Here is a 17,098-nt window from a genome sequence, read left to right as displayed (position 1 = left end):
TGTGAAATACTTTATGCTTTTTGTCTGCCAGGATACTCATTTTTTATAAGGAAACTCTTGACTTTGAAAATCATTGTTAACTTGCTGCGGTTTGTCTTTGGGAAATTGCCAGTATTACATGTTTTTGAATTTTAATCTTACTGTACAGGTATTGTGATTATATCGGCTTGGTGGTCTTATTGTACTTTTAGTCTGTGATTATTTACTTTTATATAGAAATAAAATATTTACCTTTTTGGGGTGCATGTGATTGCCAGTCATGTACTAAAAGTCCCTTTAATTCTTCTCTTAACATCATTTTAATGTCATTTGGAACAGTGTTTCCCAATCTTTGTTTCTTTATTGCCCTCTTAAGGAGCCTTTTAAAAGAATTTTTTCCTAATTGCACACTCTCCTCTGTAAAATTTTAATTTCACAGATATATTGTGTGTTTATTGATGACGTATATGTGTTTTATACATAATGAGCAAGGCTTTTTCGGTGCTCCCTTCCCCCAAAGAATCAGTGTTTGGCCCTTTGAGGTGATACAGTACTGCCGGCTGTGAGAACGCATGGTTTACAGCAGTGGATTCTCAAAACTTGTAGTTTCAGGACCTTTATATGCTCTGAAGTTATCGAGTACCCTGAAGAGCTTGTTTATGTGGGGTATACCTAGCGATATTTATCATATTACAAGTTAAAGCTGAGAAAAATGACAAAATATTTAATAACTTATTTCAAAATATTTTATGAAAAATAATCATTCCTCCCACACCAAAATGGTTTAGTGAGAAGAGTGGCATTGTTTTGTCAGTCTCTTTAAGGTCTGGCTTAATAGCAAACAGCAAGATTCTCATCATTGGGTCTATAATCAATCTGTTAAAACGTTACAAAGAAATGTCAGTGTTAATACTGTATGTAGTTGGAAAAGGAAGGAGTATTTCAATAACCTTTTCGGGTAATAGAAGTTGTTCTTTGATATTACACCAAAACTTGACAAATTGTGGTTTCTTAAAGGGATAGTTGAATGTAGAGTCTCAAACTGTATAAAGACTTTTTGTCCTGTTACTTCAAAAATGCATTGGTCTATATTTCACTTTGAATGGATCTTTTGCCCAGGAATAATTGTGTGCTATTATACGTCGGTCACTTGGAAAATATTGGTTTCCTGCCTTACACAGATCTTCCAAACATTAATACGGTGCCAGCTATTCACGTGCCATTAATATCACCACGGGTCTTAACAGAAACTCTGAAAATTGGAGATACTTGTCAAGCTTCTTTTCACTTAAATGTTGTCCTTGGCCGTAAATACTGTTAGTTGTTTTTCTTGAAGTGACAGGCTCACTTTGTTCATTTTTGAGAAAATGTCTGTCCTATACTCAAGTCTGAATAACCAGAGTTTGTCAGTCTTCTTCGAAATAAAAAACATGTTCTGTGAAAAAGATGAATTGGTCAGCTTGCAACTCAAACAAGCTACCCACCGTGCTGTTTCTTCAGTCATCGTCGCTCTGTACAAAGTAGAAATGCTTTATGCATATTTCCACTTTATCACATAAAATACTAACGAGACGTGTGTGCTCAGAGTCAAGATCTAATAAAATTCCTTTACTGTGAGTGCTGAGAAGGAACCCCCCCAGTATTACCCTTGGGCGCCATTGTCTGTCTGGAGTTGGCATCTTGGTAAGGTCCCACGTGTCTTACCCCATTGCTTTCGCCCATATCAGCGTGGTGAGAAGGGCGCATAACTGTTAATAGTTAGCATCTTACGGAGACAGTTCCGACCTCCCTGTGGGCCTGGCGCCCACTGGGAGAGCCACAGGCTTAGACCATGGACTTTGGAGCCAGACGCCCTGCATTCAATCCCATCAGCTGTATACATGACCTTGAGCAACTACCCTGATGCCAAAAGCAGCCAAACATTGTCCCTCAGGAGCATAGTACCCCTCCCCCACATCGAGAATATGTCAGTAGCTTTTCTTTCTCATGGTTACTTTTTCATTTGATACGAGTACGTATTTACAGAACTGCAGGAGGGCGTGGGGGGTACCTCAAGTGATGCACATGTATGTATGTATGTATGTATGTATGCATATATGAATATATAGCAGAGCAGCAAAGATTGGATCCTGAAATGACTTGCCATCATGCAGTAAGAAACATATTTGTCAGAATTGCAAACTGTATTCCTAGGACAAAGGTCTAAATAGTCTCAACAGTTTTAGGACATTTCTTTTTAAAGGCAAATGATGAGCTTGCTGCTTTGTTTTGTAATCCAGTCAAGTGCATTACTGCTCTTGGTACTGAAATCTGCATTAGACACTCCACCCCCAACCCCCAACCGCTCAGCAGTCTTTTCTGGTAGTTGAAGTATGGGGGAAAATCTATTCTTGGTCATGGGATGCTTTCCTTTATTGTTTGTCAACCCAAGGAGTCTCCTAGGCAAAGCATTGTCCCCTTCTGTTAGCCTCATCTCTCAAGCTCCAGGAACACGGCCTCATCCGAAATGCACACACACCTTCATTTCATTGGGGGTTTTCATAAGAGTCTGTTACTACCTTCTGTCATGTTCCTCACGCCAAAGACCCGCTTGCTTTGTGGGAGAAGCGGCACGTGGGGTTCTCCATCTGCTGTGATTGATTATTGCCTTCCTGGGGTTCCCACACAGTCCTCTGCCCTGATAGTTTTTAAAATTTAAATACTTAAACAATTTTTTTGTTCCCAGTGAGGCGAGTAGTGTCTTCATTTAAGAGGATTTTAAAAGTACAGAAGAAGTACAGATCAGAAGAAGAATCACCACGAGCTTCGCCACGCTTTCCGTGTTCGCTCCTGTCCTTTCTGATGATTAACAGATGCTGTTTTTATCCTGATTAGCAACATACTGTATATGCATTTCATATGTGCCTGTTCTCTTTTCTGATTATACCCTAGTTGTTCTATTGAAGACCCACCCCTAAGGGAGAATGAGTGGTTCAAAGGGCAATCTTTTACAAGGCTGTTAAGGTGATTTGCTAAATTGCTTTCCGAAAAGATTGAACCAGTTTCTCATTTCAACAGCATTCTGCCCATTTTTCCGTATCTTCACCAGCATTGATGTTATGTTAAATGCTTTTTAAACAGAATCAATTATACAAGTTAAAACATGAACTTTGAATAAGAGTTTAAGTGTTTAGAAATTAATAGTATAACATACAGCACAGCTTATAACCTATATTTCTTACTAGTGGGAGTGCAAACTGAACTAGTAGACTTGAAGGGTTTTCCTTGCCACCGAATGGTGTGGCGTCCTCTGAACAGATCCTTTCTCTAGTTCTTTATACTCTCCGGGCCGGTGCAGACCTGCTCGTGTGGAGTGGGTGGCGATCCCAGCTCAGTTTGTGCCCTCTTGGTCTTTATTTTTCCTCTCTCCACCTTGACCCTAGATCTTGAGACAGTGGCATAGAGTGGTTTATGCGGGAGTACGTGTGGGTCTTTCTTTGTTACGGAAAGCAGATTGGGATCATGTCTGACTGCAGTGTGTGCCTGATTTTTTTGCAAATTCTCTGTGAATTTCAGGTGTGCAACAGAGGAACATGGCTCAAGAAACTAATCACAGCCAAGTGCCTATGCTTTGTTCCACTGGCTGCGGATTTTATGGAAACCCTCGCACAAATGGCATGTGTTCCGTATGCTACAAAGAACATCTTCAAAGACAGAACAGTAGTAATGGTAGAATAAGTCCACCTGGTAAGTACTTCTGTTAAAACATGGCGGTCTTTGTAATTGAGATGCATTTGGATAGCACAACGGACCCAGAACCCTTTGCTGCTGCCACGTTGTACTTGGATTACTGCAGTCATATGAGTACAATTTCTCATTACACCGTGATTATCAGTGGCCGGGAAAGAGGGTGCGAGTCTTTGCCCATTGAAAATAGCCCCTCGGCTCCATTCCAGTCACTGCTCCGGAACTCGACTCACTTAGTAAAGCCGAGGCATACCTCCTGTATGTAGAGTGACCTTGGAGAGTAAGGTGAGGCAGTGAGGGCTCCAAGAGGACCCGGGTTCTGTGATCTTGGACCACTTCTGAAGTCTGGATAGTTGTGGAAGGAAAGAATGGGGTGCTGATAACGCAGCCGACTTTAGAGAAAGTCTGACCCTGTCCCAAGAAAGACCGGTGGAGAAGTTAGACTCAGGGTAAGGGGTGCTGAACTCACTTGAGTTCTTGATGCCTTTTTCAGTCAGAGGGTTCTGGAACTGAGGTGGGCTTTTGTTTCAGTAGTTGTGTTAAAAGGATCATGAGACTTCTGAGTAGAAGCTTCGCAAAAGTCAAGTGTTAAGAGTATTCCTCTAGGATGATGCTGAAGTGCATAGGTTTTTGTGATTGATGACCGTGCAGGCTCTTACTTAGTTTATTTAAAACTTTGCATCTTTCTGGTCATTGATTCATGTTCAAACCAAAAGAGAGAACCATTTAGTGCAAACTGTTTTCTCTAAGATCAAAGCAATATAAATTGTTGTGTTTAAAATGAAATCACCATCTGAATTCCTACCATATGAAGAACAGGAAAATTACATAACCTAATGTGCTGAGCACAGATTTTAATTCTGAACCTGTTTGCCTTGCTACTAAATTGTCTCATTTGTGCAATGAATTTGGAAGATGTTTGGAGTTTAAGGGGCTGGTGGTATTCAGTCCTGAGAAACAGGATTTTAGTTCATTAATATGTATAATAGTTTCCTTTGCAGTTAAATTAATGCATTTTCATTGGAAAACTATAGTATTGAAAAATTGTAACTAAAAGTGATGAACCAACATATTACACAATAAAACAAAATTAATATAGTATATTTTGTGGAAAATTGATCTTGATTTTTTTAGATAAGGTGTTGAACTGGCCAGAGTACAGAATCACTAATCTGAAATGTGGTCCTGTTACAGCGACTTCTGTCAGTAGTCTGTCTGAGTCTTTACCAGTTCAGTGCACAGAAGGCTGTGTCCCAGAAGCTCAGTCAGCCTTAGACTCTACGTCTTCACCTGTGCAGCCAAGGTAAGGCGTGCTCTCGGAGCTGGGCTTAGCGAGCGAATGGAGGTAGAGCGTATATTCCGTATGTGATCAATGAAAACTATGTAAAGTCACATTGTTACTGACTCATTAGAAAAGGCTGCTTCTTGTTTTTATAGGTCGTCTTTTAAGTCTCAGATTTCCTTTTCACACAGCTTTTCCTTTATTCCTCCTCATCATCTATCCCAACTCAACCGCTGAAGTCCTTCGGAAGCACGTTAAGTTCTTCTAGTTATAGTCCTATTCTGCAAGTATTAGTATTTTATATTAAAAAATAGTCTTGTCACACATCCTCTTTGTTTTAAATCATGATGTGGTACTCACATTTATTTGTATTGTAGCGTCCTTTTTCTTTTTAACTTTGAAGTCACATCATTTAGAAGCCTGAAAATACAGAAACATTTGTTTCACTCTTATTCTAGTAGGAAACAAATAGTAAGTTTCTACTTGGGAGTTTCTTTTTCCAGTTCGTGCCAAGAGGTGTTCAGTTCCTTTATGCTCCTGTATCATATAAAACTCTGTATTAGGATTTCTATGCACATCTTTATCATGCTAGTTTTCATGGAGTGAATTCATGTATAAGCATACACCCTGTTGCTTTATTTCCAAAGCAATAAATTTCTGGTAATTGGTCAAAGTTTCAAAACTCTGGTTGTCTTTAAGTTACATAAAAAGTATTTTTGTGTTTATTCTTCTCTTAATAATCTACTTAGCTATGTTGAACTCTTATTATATCACTTTGGTTGCTATTTGTGCGCAGAGGTGATCTTTTAAAATCGCAATGTTTTTGCTTTTCTAGCCCTGTATCAAATCAGTCACTTTTATCAGAATCCGTAGCACCTTCCCAAGTGGACAGTACATCTGTGGACAAAGCAATACCTGAAACAGAAGACCTGCAAGGTTTGCACATGAACTAGCTTATATTTTGTCTTATATTTAACTTTCGAGTGTTATAAGTCAGGCACTATCCTAGATGAATATATTTGAAAACTTACCTGTCTAAAATACATTATTTTTATATTTATTTTCTTTTTGCGCAGAATATTTTATATCCTCAAGTATTTGACTGAAATGTTGAGCCATTTCCATTTCCCACTGATGTATAATTGTGTCATCAGCATAAACATCAAAATTTCAAAATGTATTTAGTTTGACAAATATAAGTGACCGAGTAGTGGTAGTATGGTATTTTCTTTTACTATTTTGGCCAGTTTATTCTAAATAACACTGCCTCTCCACGCAGACTGGGGCTGCTGGCGTGGAGAGGGGGGTCTCTTCTTTTTGACCGCCCCCCAAGAGACTATCTAACCTGACTGGCAGTCCCTCTCTCTTTCCCATCTGTGATCTAAAGCACAAGTCACATTCAGTTACTTGTGTTCACAGAGGGCGCCTCTCTTCTTGCCCACGCTCTTTATACCCCCACCATGTGGATCCACGTGACCTAGGAAGACTTAACAGTGTGTACGAAGGCTTTCTTAGTGGGCAGAGACAGCAGAGGAGGCATTTGTTAAATGAATGCTGAATGAGTGACATTCTCCCAGTGTGTGCATACACTGTGTTAATTGAAGACAGAGCCTCTGGAAAGGCAGGGTCAAGGATGAGCAGTGTCACTTTGCCTGTGGCATGGCTTAGAGACCAAAGCCTCCCTGGCCAGTGAAACCGTCCATTGTACATGGTGTTCACGCGCTGGTGACAGATACATCTGGCTGTCTTAGCTGAAGTTTGCGAACGTTTAGATTTAGTTAAGCTTGCTAGTTCCCTTGCTCTGATTTCATGCCCAACAAATGATTGGCATAATTTGCCCATTTGCAGATTTTGCAATAGCAAGAAAATAATACTCTCTGGCCAATGTAAGTATTCTAATCCACTCAACATATTATTTATTACAAATTCATAAATATTATAAGTGAATAACTTTTTTAGTTAAATAGAAATGCTTAAGGAAGGACAGAGATGAGGGATATTTTAAAAAGCAGATATAGAAAAGGTCCCGATATTTGATTGTCCATTGCACATGGGAAATAAGACAAGGGTGGTATTAAAGCTTTCAGTTTGATGACAGTGGCAATGGTGTGGTGAAGACGGGGAGGCCGAGAGAGAAGGACGGTCAGGGAAGACGATAGGTACAGTAAGTTGGAAGTAATCAAATTTCAAAACTAAGAGCTCAATTGGAGGTCACAGGCAGGTAATAGGTATTTAAATGTGTGATGAGTATTATGCCTGACATTTGGAAGTCCTTGGCACAGGCTGAAAAAGGAGAGGCTAAAATCAAGAGGAGCAAGTAGGCCGGTGAGTCAGCAAAGGGGAGAAAAAGAATTCACCTAGGTTCTGGTTAGTTTCAGGTCCCAGATGACAGGGGGGAGTTGGAAGAAGCAAGGATCCCTTCGCAGTTCTGAGAGAAAGCGAAGAAGGAAGAAGGAAAACAGGCTGGGGCTCACGAGGATGTTATTTATGTCTTACAAGAGACCGCAGTTTAGAATGTTGGGAGGACAAACACGTGTCTGCTTAAGGAGACAGTAGCCGTTGTTGGAGAAGCCTGACGAGGAATGAAGGTTGTAGGCTGGCGAACTGTCATCCTGGGAAGTGTTTTTATATCATTCATGGTGTTGGGAGAAAAATCTACTTTCCTGGGCCTAGCCCTGAGTACATTAATGCAAAAGGTGGTCTTGATACCATATGAGGAGAAACTGTAGGGAGTTTTAAAATTTTAGAGTATTGTTTTTCCTGTATTGTTTCAATGACTTTCAGGTCAAACCAGTATTAACTTCTAAGTACCTTTAACAAACTTAGCATTTATAATTTCTGCATAGCAGAATCTTTGAAAAATCAGGCATATGTTATATCTGTGTTTGAGAAGGTTAGTTTTCAAGGTGTAAAACCTCTTAGTCTAGTTTTTAAAAACACTGTTGAATTAAGCACCTTCATCTGCTGGACTCATGCACACAGATATGTGTGTACCTGTATGCAGACACCTGCTTTCATAACATGAACGGACTTGGGATTTTCCAGTTTGATGGGAGCAAACGCAGAGAATGTCTTCCCTCTATTTAATAGATGGATGAAAAGAGGCAGAGAAGGGAAAAGTTTTTAACTCAAGTCCGGTGGTCATGTGGGCCGGAACTGGAACCCAGGTGCCTGACTCAGCCAGTGTCTCTGCACTAGGCACTTGGGGACGTGTGTGTTCCTGTCACCATCTCCAGGCCCCGCCACCCCCAGGGTAGGATCCGCTGACTTGGTACCTACCCCGGTATCCGTCTTCTTCCTTTCTGCTCCATTTGCAGCCCTCAGGGAAATTTAGTTAGTTAGACAGGAAGACCTGCGAGATGAAGAGGGTACGTGGGTAGCAGCTGTGTGTCCAGGCCAGAATTTGCTAACATTTTTACTGCAACAGTGCCCTTGAAAGAGCTTTTTTTCTCTGTAGGTATTCTGCTTATAAGTACAATCTGTCACTCCTCCCCTCAAGGTGGGTGGTACTGCTTTCATTTTGTCCTCATGGCTCTGAAGGATTTTTCTTGTGTTTAAGTGAGAATTTAGCATCTTACAGTGTGTTTCTCATTTAGTTGTGATTTTTAATTTAATGAATGCACAGTGTCACTTAGGAATGTCAGGTGTCCGGTTTACAGAAGCCAGCTTTAAGAGAAAAAAGACTTGTGTTAGTGCCCTCTGAACCATCCTAATTCTCGTGTTGAACAAGACGCTTCATTTTGGTGAACCTCTCGGCCCCAGAGATACCAACTGTAGTAAGAAGAGTGGAATTGAATTTAGAGGTTCTGTTTCATGACTTGACACCGCCATTTCTCTGAGCCTTAATTTCTTTATTTTAAAGGATACCATGTCCACTTTTATAGGATGTTAGAAGGCAGTGAAATAATGGAGGTGAAATGAGCCTTGTAAGCTACAAAGCATATTCTTCCTCTGGCGGTCAGATGTCGCAGTGATTCGGGAGTTAGTTATAGGAGGCTTAGAATAAGAGAATCTGAAGCTTTCCCGGGGGAGAATGAAATCATGTGCGAAGGTGGTAAGCGTCCCATTACTGAAGCATTCTGGGAAAGCCGGGTCATTGTCGGGAATGTGGCAGGGAGCTGCTGCAGAATGACCAAGAGGACGAGAACTTCAGGCTCTTTCTAACGCCGAGGGTTCCCGACTCCACACAAAGTTGAATTGTCGAATCGGTGGTTTGGAACATTCAGGAGTAGTCCCTCTGCACTAATTTCAGAAGCTATTTGGATTAAAAGTCAGGATTTCTTCTGATTTGAAAGAGTGGGTGAGAATAGCCGAAACGGTCTAGAGAAAGGAGAACCAAGTTGGTGGAAAATCAACAGTTGCCAGTTTGAAAGCTCACTACCAGCTGCAGAACCGGGCCTCGTGGAGCCCCATGTGGGTAGTCACACATGGGTGTGAATGAGAGTGTTACTCAGAACTATCGAGATCGGGGAGCAGCCCACAAGGCCAGCCACAAATGCGGGGCGCACACAGGAGTGCTACTCGGCCATCGAAAGGAATGGAGTCCTGTCTGCACAGGCCACCACGTAGGTGGTAGGTTTGGAAAACCTGCTAACCGAAAGACTCCAGGTACAAAAGCCTCCCGTTGTATGATTCCACGTCTGAGCCGTGGGTGCAGGGAAGGGACCTTTTAGCCGGAGAAGAAAATGGGAGAGCAAAAGCATTCAGGGAGGAAAACATGAAATCGGGGAAATACGGAGCGAGAAACAGCAGTGGCTGGAGTGGCTGGTTCCGGCAAGTGTACGTTGGAACTAAGTGGGGAACGGCCTAGAGCCAGATCATGGAAAATCCTCAGCTGGTTCTGGATGGTCAGGGAAGAGAGCTGTTTCCAAGGGCAGTTGCTTGCTTGCTTGCTTGCTTGTTTGTTTGTTTGTTTAAGACAATACAAAGTTGTGGGTTAAGAAGAGTCATTCACCAGTTTTTGGCCCTAGAAGGTTGCTCATAGAAACTCGTCTCGTCTATAGGGCAGGATGCGTCCAGTAGCCTCTTGTGGCTGTCGAGAACTGAAGTGAGGCTAGTCCGAGGGAGATGTTTAAGTACCTACCGTGTTGCCCCGGAAATAAGACCTAGCTGGACCATCAGCTCTACTGTGTCTTTTGGAGCAAAAATTAATATAAGACCCAAGTTATGTTATGTTATGTTATGTTATGTAATCTTATGTTATAAGACTGGTCTTATAGTAAAATAAGACTGGGTCTTATATTAATTTTTGCTCCAAAAGACGCGTTAGAGCTGATTGTCCGGCTAGGTCTTATTTTCAGGGAAACACGGTATGTATTTGCCAGTTACACTTACTGTAAGTGGAACATATACACTGGGTTTTGAAGACCTAGCACTGAAAAAGAGTGAAGTATTTCATTAATATTTTTCAGATTGATTACATTTTTAAATGATAATATATATTAATTTCAGCTGTTTCTACTTTTCATTGTGGCTGCTAGTGAATATAAAATTAAATAGATGACTCATTTCTTTTGGACCCTGCTACCCATACAGGCTTATTTTTCTCTTGAATATTTAAAATTTTCTCATTTCGAGCCAGGAGGAACTTGAGGACCATCTGGCCTCTCCCCATGTTGCATATAAGGAAAGGTAGTCCCCTGGGGGTCACTGTGAGCACCCGTGCTCAGCTGCTCTGTGTCCGCTGGGCTCACGGGGAGCAGAACAGCCCCCAACCCCAAAAGGTGCGCTCTGGTCCTTGAATGGAGACTGGCCGTGATTCTTTGAGGGAGGATGTCTGTTCTAGTACATAGATCCTGTACCTACTGGAAGGTCATGTTTGTTACCCATTAATGGCCTCTGACGTTCAGTTTCCTTTTTCACCGTGTGTGTGCAGATGCCTCGGAGGGGACGCTAAGTTGTGTGTGCTCACTGTTGCATTTGTGGACTTTCTTCTTTCTTTACAGGACGCAGAGCAGAGGGCCTGTTCCTCTGGAATGCGATCCTCCATGTGGGGAGTTAGACTGATTGTCCCACCGGCTGCTGTTGAAGTATCTGAGAGGGGTGGCCAGTACACTCTGTCTGGTTGGACTTCCAGGACACATGCATCAGCAGGCGCGGGGCAGTCCATTTCCCAGCCTCTGTGGCCTTGCCCGGGCCTCCCAAATAGAGCCTCGGGGCCCGTGGACGCAACAGTGGCAGCTGCCTGTGAATCCCTTCTCACCCCAGAATATGAAAACCGCCCAGTTCTCAGGACGCTATCCTTATTTTGGCTTCAGGTTCCATAAGAGGACAGTCCTTGGCCCTTGTAAGAGGTTGCGTTGTTACCTTTTATATAACGTCCACTGGCAAGGCATGCTTTGGTCTTAAATCTCACGTCGCATCTGAGGAAGCGGCTCTTTTCTGGGAATCGTGAACTTTGACAGAGCACGCCATCATCTTGCCCCTGGATTCGTTAGCTGAATGTTTCGATTCAGGCCACTGGCCGCTAGTTTCGGACACGCTGAGGTTCCTTTAGTCTTGTGGGGCTGCCGGGGGCATTGGTGGCCTTGGATCTGAGCCCAGTTTACAGGCTTTTACGTGGCCTGCTGACCCTGAACTTCAAAGTTGTGCCTTTGCCTCCGTTAGACAGAACCCATTTAAATAGAGGAGATGATTTTCAGATCGCAAGGCAAATCTTTTGTGCGTTTTCTACACACAGCCAAACCGCATGCTGCTGCTCTAGTGGCTGGGGACGGAACAGTGCACACAACACGCAGCCCCTGGCCTCCTGGAGCTTACATTCTAAGGATGCTTATTAAAGATGAAGGCTTACACGTGTCCATGTTGTTTCCAAGCCAAAGCCTTTACCTTAATACGCAGTGTGTCTCCCATGCAGCTTCTGAATGCCCAGCTGCAGTAGTCACGTCACATGGTTCTTCCTCTGTGCACGTTTACATGCTAGTTTGTGTTTTGCCCTTTGTTAAAATAGGAGAGAACGTGTTCACTTAAGCGGGTTAGCATCCATTGGCTGCCACGTCTGAGCTTCTGCTGCGTGTATTCCCTGTGGCAGGCTCTGGAGCTTCCCACCGAGTAGGGTAGCACCCCTCCTGAGCGGGCCGCAGTGTGATTAGGGGAACCGGGGCCATAAATACAGTAGGTGAGCCCCCCAGGACGTCAGCTCAGCAGTTACTGATGACAACACTGAGAGAGCCGGCGCCTGCCCTGACGGCTTACGTCAAACAGGCGATTGTGACAGTGTACGGAGTGCTGTTGGCACATAGTAGGGTCCCCGTTCTCGGGTGTCGGGGAGGCAGTGGAGTGAGAGTTGGTGAAAGCTGAAACAAGAAAGACAAACGAGTTGGCCAGGTGAACAAAGGGACCAGGGGGCCGTGGAAGAAGTATTCCCCAGAGAAAGGCTGCCTTTTCCAGAAGCAGCGGTAGGAGGGAGCTGGCTGTGGGGTGGACGACGACGCATGGAGCATCGAGCAGGAATGGTGAGAGGCGAGGCTGGAGGAAGGAGGCTGAGCAAACTCAGCAAGGGCCTGGGCTTTATCCTGGGCTGCGTGGGGTCGTCCGAGGACCGAAACATGGGAGGGCCCGCATTCCATTTCCACGGGGGCGGTCGACTCACGCGGCGTGGGAAGCAGGGACTGGAGCGGGGCGTGTGTGTAGTGCCCAGGGAGTGACAGGTAATCGGACGGCTTTCCTGGAGGAGGGGTGCCTGAGCTCAGCCTTAAAGAAGACGGTGAGGGGGAGCGAGGACCTTTAGAACTGGCTGTAAGCGTGTGGCCAAAGGGCCCAGCAGAGTCCCCTGGTTGGTTGAGCAGGTCTCCCAAGAAGAAGGACACAGATAGAATTGGAGAGGCTAAGAAATTGCCCCGGGCCCCGTGTCGTGTCTGCTCCGTCATGTTCTACACTAAGCCGGTGACAACATCCAGGAGGGCAGAGCAGTTAGTGACAGGAGCGGGCTACAGTAGTTAGGAGTAGGGACAGTGATTTAGAATCGTGCAGCTGGATTTGGTTTTACTATTTAAATGGACCCATTTATTATCTGAATTATAACATTTTGATCAATTTACCTTATTCCTAACATTTTAAAGATTTTATGTGAAATGTTAAAATTTCTGAGAATTTTAAACATACTTAGTATCCCACCGAATCTTGGTTTCAGCCTTTTCCCCCTTTTTTCCTGAGAAATCTATACACTTCTGACCCCAGTATTTAGCAGTTTGCGTGTGGCCATTTTCACACTCACTTCGGATACCCAAGTTGTGTGTGTGTGTGTATGCACATGTGCCTTTTATTGGTCAAACCCATAACTATTAGAAAAATTAGGAAATAGAACACTTTCTAGAGCACTGTGAACCTATCAATGTATGTTCTAGATTTTCTGCATGTGTGTATAGATACATATATTTAACCCAGAGGGGATCATAATACATAAACTACTTTGGAATTTAATGGGACCGTCTTTCCATGCTAATAAATAAATAAATTCCTCAGTTATCCTCTGAGTAATGGATCAGTGGGGGTGGGGATGACGACCGCCCAAATAACCAAATCCTACTGAATAACTGAATTGTGCCATCTTCCTGTCTTTGCCAGCTTCAGTATCAGAGACGGCACAGCAGCCATCTGAAGAGCAAAGCAAGTCTCTTGAAAAACCAAAACAGAAAAAGAATCGCTGTTTCATGTGCAGGAAGAAAGTGGGACTGACTGGTAAGGGCCGAAATCAAATGGTTCAACATTAGGATTGCCTTTTCAGACTGTCCGTGGTTTACGTGCTGTTACTGGCTGCAGTTAACGATGGTTTCTCTTTGCATGAGAGCTAGTCCTGGATATGCTTCGGCTTCTGGGTTCTCTTAAAGAAATAAAAGTGAAATGAGTAGCTTTTCTTTTAAAAATTCATTCCAGCCGAGTTTTTGAGTGTTAGACAAGTCAGGTCAGTGTGCCAGGTGCTGTGCAAGGGCAGAGAAGTGGTTGCTGCCTTCGAGGAGAGGATTTAAGTAGTGGGCGAGCTGCGAAGTGCTTTGTAAAGAGCTGATCACAGGTTGCTGTGAGGCTCGGTGGTTAGAACGTGTATGGTGGAGCCCCGCGCTGCTGCCGGTACATAATCAAGGCATGTTGACTGCTGCAACGGCTGTCAGGTGGGAGAAAAAAGTATTGGAAATACTGCTTGGGCGTTTAGCAGAGGAAGCGCGCTAAGTGTCGTCAGGTAGATTGGGTTGGCAAATCAGGGACGGGAATGATGCATTTAGATAAAAGGGGAGAGGAGGCCCATTGAGGAGAAGGTACCACGAGGGCAGAATGACTCAGCTGGAACTTGAGAGCTGGGTAGCAGCTGTAAGTGATGGTCTGGGACGTTTCAGCCAGAAAGCGCAGCTTGAAGGAAAGCTCAGAGAAGGGGGATGGGCACGTTCTGGGCGCAGGAACGGGGAGGACTGTGTATGCAGAGCACACGCAGAGGCTGTGGGTGCTGCCGTCAGAGCCACGGACAGGTCAGCAGCGTGCGGATGGGATGGGCGTTGGTGGGGAGCAGCTGCAGCTCTCAGGAGTGACCACTTACTGTCTCCTGTGTGCCACGCAGTGTGCTGAATAAATAACTCTGCATAAAAATTGGACTTACGGGCTGAGAGAAGAGGACGTAAGATTTTGAGCAAAATTATGTTTTAGGAAAGTTTGAATCTCAGACGTTCCCAGACTTTATCCGGTCCCGTCTGTCAGTCTAGTGTTCCTGTTGGCTTCATTTTCCATTCATTATCATGAAGTTACAGAGCACATTTTTCAAGTTAAAATGTGGAAAAGGAAGTTTACATCAAATATGTGTTAAAAATAATGATTCTTGTGCTCCATTTCCCCTTAATTTTCACATCATAGTATTTGGATTTGAGAAATGTTTCGCATTTTCAATGTAGCAATCTGTTTTTGATAGGAAGTAATTGTGGCCGTGTCATGGGTGAGGAAACTGGAGCAGAGACGTGGTTATGACTTGCTCTGGCACAAACCTGGTACAAGAAATGAAGCGATCCGCTAGTGACTTTTGAGAATCTTAGGTCGTGAGATGGCTTGTTTAAGAATGATTCTTTAGCCTGTTGCCCCCAAATGCGTGATGATGTGTCTGTGACGTTAATTATGCTAAGGAACTTAATATCTTGCCCTTGCATCCAACTCAGGTATGTGCATTCATCCACTTTCAGGGTTTGAATGCCGCTGTGGAAATGTTTACTGTGGTGTACACCGTTACTCAGACGTGCACAATTGCTCTTACAATTACAAAGCTGATGCTGCTGAGAAAATCAGAAAAGAAAATCCGGTAGTTGTTGGTGAAAAGATCCAGAAGATTTGAACTCCTGCTGGAATACAAAATCCTTTGAGCATCTGCAAACTAAAAGTTGACTTGAGGTTTTTTTCCTATAGTCATTGGGAATGTAGAGCATTGTATCTTGCATAGACCTTTTAATCATGCATGTCATCAGAAGAATAGATTTTTGTTTTTGTTTTGAAAATGACTCTGAACATTTATTTCCATTGCAGTTTCTGTGGCTGAAAAGATTTTAAGTAAACTTTACAAGTATTATCCTTTTAAGATCATTTTAATTTTAGTTGAGTGCAGAGGGCTTTTATAACAAACGTGGAGAAATTTTGGAGGGCTGTGATTTTTTTTTTTTTTTTCCAGTATTAAACATGCATGCGTTAATCTTGCAGTTTATTTTCTCATGGTGTATGTATATATAGCTTTTCTCTGCAGCACGATTTCTCTTTTGATAATGCCCTCTAGGGCACAACTAGTTATCAGTAACTGAATGTATCTTAATCATTATGGCTGCTTCTGTTTTTTCATTAACAAAGGTTATACATATGTTAGCATATAGTTTCTTTGCACCCACTATTTATGTCTGAATCATTCGTCACAGGAGAGTGTGTGCTGATGAGATTCTAAGTTTGTGTGTTTTTAAATTTTTTTGAGCGAGGGAAGGAAAAGCTGTATGCATTTCTTTGCTGACTGCAGTTTTCTTTCAGATTACGTTCTCCCGTCTGTGTGTATACAATATGAAGAATGACCTGAAGTAATTTGTGCTGTATTTATGTTTATTCACCAGTCTTTGATTAAATAAAAAGGAAAACCACAATGTCCCCAGGTGTTGCCTTTTCTCTGTTATTCTTCTGGTACTTCATTTTGACTCTTTGTCCTGTAGTTTTCTACTTTACTAATTTTGTAAAAGGACTACTGTTGTTCATCTTACACCTGTCTATGACTAATCTCCTGATGATAAATTGTGATCTTATATTCCTGTGAGTTGAAGATGTCATCATCTCTTCAAAGCCAAGAACTTCTCTCTGTCACTTAGGCGTCCTCTTTTGTAGCTCTTGTCTGAATCTCTGTCTTGCCCTCTGTCACACCGAGTTAGCATCTAGGAGAAGCTTCTTTTTTTTAGGTAGGATTAGAGAAACTGAAAGCGTAACTAAAATGAGGCGGCGTTGGAGAACTGGGGATTAGAAAGACCCTGGAAAGGCCATTTGTCCTGTGGTTTTCAAACTTATCTGGCAGCCAGCCCTTTTTAAACATGACATATTATGTAAAACAGATGAAAGCAGTGTCTTACAATACAAAATTCTAGGTTTGAATTTGTTTACTTACTAATTGTATGTTCTATCTTGGTATGTAATGATGGCTTAGTATTAAAATCTGTAAATGTAATTTATCACATTAAAGATCAAAATAAGAGGAAACCATTATGACTATCTCAACAGATTCAGATAAAGTATTTAATAGAGTTCAGCACCCATTCATGATTTTAAAAAGATGATAAATTACTACTAGAGAGGAATTTCTCCTAAGCTGATAGTTTCTGTGTAAAACCAACCAAACAAAAAGCACGCACCTTCTAAACAAAAGGAAACTCATTCCCTTCTAAAGTCAGAAACAAAGGGCTGCTTATATTTAAAATTACATTGTAGATCCTGGCCAAGAGTGTACGTCAAGACAGAAAGCTCTTCATTGCTCCATTATCACGGTCCAAAATATCGCAGCTTTAGCCGTTGAAAAGAATAAGTCTATTTGGCCACAAGGAAAAACGTTCAGGAGAAAAACAGGGAAAGATTGAAAAATGGCCTCTATGTAAAGTTCACAAAGATGGAAAAATCGTGCAC

General features: G+C 42.6%; 1 protein-coding gene across 4 annotated transcripts in view; it reads left to right on the top strand.

The window, feature by feature from the left end:
* The window catches only part of ZFAND6 (zinc finger AN1-type containing 6), a 50,255-nt gene extending 34,151 nt beyond the window's left edge, over nucleotides 1-16,104 (top strand). For 2 of the 4 annotated variants that reach the window (XM_033100238.1, XM_033100237.1), the window contains exons 2-6: nucleotides 3,535-3,705; nucleotides 4,900-5,008; nucleotides 5,823-5,923; nucleotides 13,553-13,666; nucleotides 15,145-16,103. In XM_033100238.1, coding sequence (XP_032956129.1) covers nucleotides 3,552-3,705; nucleotides 4,900-5,008; nucleotides 5,823-5,923; nucleotides 13,553-13,666; nucleotides 15,145-15,293 — 627 coding nt within the window. In that variant the 5' untranslated portion in view covers nucleotides 3,535-3,551 and the 3' untranslated portion in view covers nucleotides 15,294-16,103. Of the gene's footprint in view, nucleotides 1-2,910; nucleotides 2,983-3,534; nucleotides 3,706-4,899; nucleotides 5,009-5,822; nucleotides 5,924-13,552; nucleotides 13,667-15,144 lie in introns of those variants that run through there. The other 2 variants (XM_033100240.1, XM_033100239.1) reach the window with 2 other exon arrangements.
* The last annotated feature ends 994 nt before the right edge of the window (nucleotides 16,105-17,098 follow it).

This window comes from Rhinolophus ferrumequinum, chromosome 28 (assembly GCF_004115265.2).
Source record: "Rhinolophus ferrumequinum isolate MPI-CBG mRhiFer1 chromosome 28, mRhiFer1_v1.p, whole genome shotgun sequence".
Taxonomy (NCBI): Eukaryota; Metazoa; Chordata; class Mammalia; order Chiroptera; family Rhinolophidae; genus Rhinolophus; species Rhinolophus ferrumequinum.
The sequence above is the reverse complement of the archived record's forward strand: the minus strand, read 5'-3'. Positions and strand labels throughout refer to the sequence as shown.